This window comes from Lygodium microphyllum, chromosome 13 (assembly GCF_053477565.2).
Source record: "Lygodium microphyllum isolate KBCC chromosome 13, Lygodium_microphyllum_v1.1.10, whole genome shotgun sequence".
Classification (NCBI taxonomy): domain Eukaryota; kingdom Viridiplantae; phylum Streptophyta; class Polypodiopsida; order Schizaeales; family Lygodiaceae; genus Lygodium; species Lygodium microphyllum.
Genome location: NC_141147.1, coordinates 131,704,187 through 131,709,430, shown reverse-complemented (window position 1 = coordinate 131,709,430; position 5,244 = coordinate 131,704,187). Strand labels below are relative to the sequence as shown.

Below are 5,244 nucleotides of genomic sequence, written 5' to 3'. Positions count from 1 at the left end.
GAGGATCCTCAAAATTTTTCTTTTCAAGGGCATATGTTACTATAGATTTCTTAGTGGAGATCCTCATGCTGGAGCCTAAGGTTGATTGGGAGGGGGGTGGGGGGAGAGAGAGGGGGGAGGGGGGAGGGGGGAGAGGGACACACACACACACACACACACACACACACACACACACACACACACACACACACACACACACACACACACACACACACATGCACACGCACATACAATTCTTCTTGCATGGCCACTGACTTGTAGCTGAAACATTTCATCATAAAGGCCTTTATTTAGGGCTTTTGTCCCAATAAGGCATGTTTGCTAGTTTCATTTATGATTCACATTAGAGTAACGAAGATAGAGCGAAGATACTCTAACTTTATGTGTGTGTGTGTGTGTGTGTGTGTGTGTGTGTGTGTGTGTGTGCGAATGTGCACGCACCATACATATATGCATATACATATAGATATATAAATGTATGTATATATACATACATATATACACTCATAGACACACTGAGTGTGTGTGTGTGTGTGTGTGTGTGTAAAGAGATGAGAGAGCTACGTACAAATGAAGGGAGGTAGAAAGAGAGCCCCACCTATCAGAGCAATAGAGATGGAGATAGACAAGGAGAATGGCATGCACAAGGAAAAGTAGGGTGAATATTAGAGAGAGGTATGTAGTTCGAACTAGGAGAAACGGAGACTGACGGTACATTTACCATCATAACTTCTTTTGGAAAGAAACTTTCTCTATAATATAATATTTTCTTTCTCTCTTTTTTTCAAGTTCCCCTTCGTTTTTTACCATAGTGTTTTTAAATTCAACATGCTTAGACTTCTTTGACTCCTTATTACTAGTGAGAGCTTGCTCTCTCCATGTAGTAGCTTCTCATAATGATATAGGTTTTTTTATAATTAAAGCTCTTTGTTGTAATGTGTCTCTCATTGATTACCATCTTTATAGTGATTTGGTTGGTTATAAAAGAGAGAAGAGCAAATATCCTTTGAACAAAAGCTAAAATTTTCAGTTGCTACCTAAAAGGTAAAATGTAGTTGTGTAGAGTAACAAAACCATTGAGAGCTTGATAAGTAAATTTAAGAGCTTCCATATAAGCATCAATCAATTGCTTCTTGAGCAATGTAGAACATAAACAACTTGCAATTAGAGTCTTGTTTTTAAATTTTTAGTATTATTACTTAAGGGAAGCAATAAATTTGCAACCCTTGAACATATGCCTCTATGACAATTTGGAAGTATCCATGTTTCAGCCAATGTGTAGCCAAATAATTTTTGTAATTGTAGACTATGAGGATTTAATCAGGCATACTCAATTCTATGAGACTAAACATTGGCTTTAAAAATATGCTTTTAATCGCAATTAGAATGTAATTATATAAACCCGTGTGTGGTACACCAAGAGGGCATACATATGGAAAAGTCTTAACCTCATGATTAGTTAAGAAAACACTAGGAAAATAGTAATGAACGATTGAACTTGTTGCTAGAACTATCCTCAACTTGAATGCATCGTGCTTTATCGTTGTGTGTGTGTGTGTGTGTGTGTGTGTGTGTGTGTGTGTGGAGGAGATGTGAATTTTGAAAGAGGACTCAAGGGATGCATGAAAGGCATGAGCTCACACACCCATGTCGAGAGACACATGCTGAAATCATATTGGGCTACAACCTCACTGGCTGCATCAAAGTTTTATCGCCGAAGAAAAACGAGAGAGCACAATACACTTGTGAGGAAGAGGTGAAAAACGAGAGAGCACAAAACACGTGTGAGGAAGAGGTGATATGGATGTATTATCAGGCGCATGAGAAGGTGAAGTCGTATCTGAACCATACGAAGGTGTTGTTGAAAGCGTCGGTGCCGTTGGAGAGAGGGGTGGTGAAGGCGACGCCGGCGACGAGGGCGTAGGCGTCGGTGCCGCCCGTGATGGGCTTGGAGCTGTACTGGCCCAGGTGCTCCAGCCCCACGCCCGTGAAGCTGCCGTTGCTGACGCTGTTATTGTAAGGGGCCGGCGCCGACGACGACGTGTCGCTGACGGAGAAGGTCTCCGTCACGAACACAATCCCGCCGGCCTGCGCGGCAAACTCGAAGTTGCCCTGCACGCGGCCGATGAGGGTGGAGTTGAGGTCGGGAGCCGCCAGCAGCGGCATGTCGAAGCAGAAAAGGGCGCCGAAGTTGTTGGGCTGCGTGCCGTTGAGAGGGCCCCCGCACTGCACCGTGTTGTAGCCCGCGGTGCTGTTGGGCCCCTGGATGGCCAGGTAGTTGTAGGCCGAGAAATTGGCGGGCGGGCTGCCCATACCTCCGCCCTCGCACGCGGCCATGGCCAGCTCCGGCTCCCCCAATATCATCGCTACCACCGTCAGCATCGTGGCCACATGCAGCATCCCCATCGTCGCACACGGGTACGGACCCAACCAGCTGCTCTCGAACCTCCCCGCCGCCGGTTCCTTCTTCCTGCACACAAGCTGGCGGCCCTCCCTCAAGCTTAGCAGTCTAAGTAACCTAAGCTGCCCCCCGCCTCTCCCTCTGGATACAGTCACTATCAAAAGCTACATGCAGCGGTCTCCGGCTATAGCAGCTCCTCCCGGGTCCTTAACCTCTACTTCGACTGCCTCACGCTCAGTACTCCAACCTAAGCCCCCCGGGGGTCCTCTCTCCCTTTCGAGGGAGTCGCTATCGCAAGCCGCTAGCTGCTAGCTGACAGACAGCGGCTTCCAGCTGCTATAGCTTGTCCTCAGTCCTTAGTCTGTACTTCCACTGCCTCGTTTCTTTCTCCTTTTATCGTAGATCCCGACCTAGTCTAGCTTAGCTAGCTAGCCGATCACAGCCTTTCCAGTAACATGTCGCACCAGCCAGCCAGCACATCCCCTCCCATCAGCTTTTTTCCCCCTCGTTTAATTTATTTTCCACCTTTTGCTCCGATACCCTTGCTTACATCTCTGATCACCTCTTCTTTTCAGTGCATCAGCAACCGATGCCTCACACTAGTGCCCACTTGGAAATTGGAGGCTGGAGGCATCAGCGACAAGGTTGGTGATTGGCTTTTGTCCTATGGGGCAGGCAACCCCACATAAAATAAAACAGCGCTTGCCGCTCAGTCACCTTTGGCCCCACTACTTCAGATTCCAGAATAGTAGCTTTTTGTTCTTACGCAAAAATGGTTGAGATGTATTGTCAGCACATGCAGATACATCGACACAATATTGAATGGCGTCCATCGTGCACGTTTCTTGCTCTACCAACTCTTATTACTTCGTTGATGCTGAACAAACAACGGTTTACTCTTCACCGCAAGACCATTAATAGCAACCAAGAAGAGGCTTGCAAGTTGCGAAGTAGTACAAAGGCGAGATTCATATGGCGTCAACGTCTAAATGTCTTTTCAACTCTGCTCCAAAAGGAAATCGATTGGATGTTTCGTTGTTATAAAATCGTTTTCAATAGACTCCCCAATACCTACACATCTTTCACTTTTGACCAAGTGCTGCAAGAAGCTTCTAACCCAATCCTTACTTTACAATAAGTCTCCTTTTGGTTTATTTACATCAATCACCTCATCTATTGAAACACTTAACTTATACTTCGAGTGTTTTAACTTTTACGTGTTGTTTAAGGCTCCAAAAGTTTAGGTTGTTGAATTTTGACACTTGGAAGAATCTAATCACACTTCTCAAAGCAATTTGTTTTAAATAACCAAACACACACACACACGGACACTAGCACATAGAGGCACTCTCTCTATGTGAGCTTGCTTAAAGAATATTGTTGTATATCACAATTTGGCTTTGTCCTATTGATTCTTTTCAAATTTGTCTAGCTTTCAAGTCTCACATGTCTTGGACTAGTACACAATGGGGATGCATGCTTTGCTTTTTGTCTTGAAAACAATGTCCTTTCACAGCTTCAATCTCATATTCGATGTCCAGTAGTATATGAGGCACATGTCCTAGGTAAACCTAAAAGCTTGACGTTGTACACTACATCTTTAATGAAAAACTCACCATGTGCAATGAGTATTATTAACGCAAGTTTATCATTTTCCATGCCTGCAATCTCAAAAACAGCCTATCATAGCATCCCATGAGAAAGAATATGTGATAGCTCATCATTTCCACACCTTGGAAGCCACAAAAATGATCAAATGACAAATATAAGTTATCAAAATTTATGAGCATTATTTGGGTTTTCAGCATATCAACTAGAATTAACTATTGGATATAGGATTGTAGGAATGCATGCACATCATTTGAGAAGAAGAAGCTTGAGAGTATACAACATAAAGTATATTGAGAAGTATTGAGGAGGTATCAACTTTGTATATTTACAAGACTAAATATACCCTAGGGACATGTATATAAGACCATGGAAAAAAAACCTCTAGTGAGAGAAAAGAGTGGTAATAATATTCTAAGTATATTCACAAATATTACTACTAAAATTTGTTAACAAATCCCTCATTGTAGTGATATGGTGAACAAGAGCTAGTACTAATGGATAGAGAAGTGTGGACTATGATCAATCCAAAAAGGGGAGTAAGCCCAAAGCTTTACAAAAAGCCTCGAAGAAAACCCTTTATAAAAACATCTAGAATATTGTCATGTGTTGGCACATAAGCCACATTGATCTCTCTTGTAGAGAGTCCCTCCTTAACATAATGATAATGCACCTTAATGTGCTTAGTATGAGCATGGAACATTGGGTTCCATGCAACTATCAATACACTTTGATTTGTCAACTTAGCTAGTGGTGGTAGATAGCAATCCAATACAAAAAACAAGCCAAAAGCATCTAAGCCAAACACACTCAACCATGGCTATGAAAGTTATCATATGCTCAAATTCACAACTAAAGGTGGCCATAGGCTTTCTAAACCATGATATGCATGAGTAGCGAAGCATGAAGCAAAACACACTTATAGATACATGTAGCAAAATTAGAATATTAAAATGTTGAGATATCGAGCTCCACTCGTGATACGCCAGGGTGACCGTTGTGTATTTATGTCACCGACTTGTCAGTTGCAGACGCGGTTGGTACACCACCCATGAATAATAGCTACATGATAGCTATCCTTATCTACTCTAGTTCGTGGCTCAGTTAGTATGCCACCTTAGTTAGTTGAGTTTGGTTTGAGACCCATATATAGGGTTCTTCTATTTCTTTGTATTAGAGTTCTTTTGGCTTACACAACTAAGAAGAGGAAAACTGTTTTCAGCCTCCACCATTGT

At 42.9% G+C, this 5,244-nt stretch overlaps 1 protein-coding gene across 1 annotated transcript; it reads right to left on the bottom strand.

Moving 5' to 3' along the window:
- Positions 1-1,650: 1,650 nt before the first annotated feature.
- On the bottom strand, positions 1,651-2,786 carry LOC148027222 (uncharacterized). The gene has a single exon (XM_087691769.1). It carries the CDS (start codon positions 2,404-2,406, stop codon positions 1,813-1,815), a length of 594 nt encoding a protein of 197 aa, XP_087547895.1. The 5' UTR covers positions 2,407-2,786; the 3' UTR covers positions 1,651-1,812.
- Between the last annotated feature and the right edge of the window lie 2,458 nt (positions 2,787-5,244).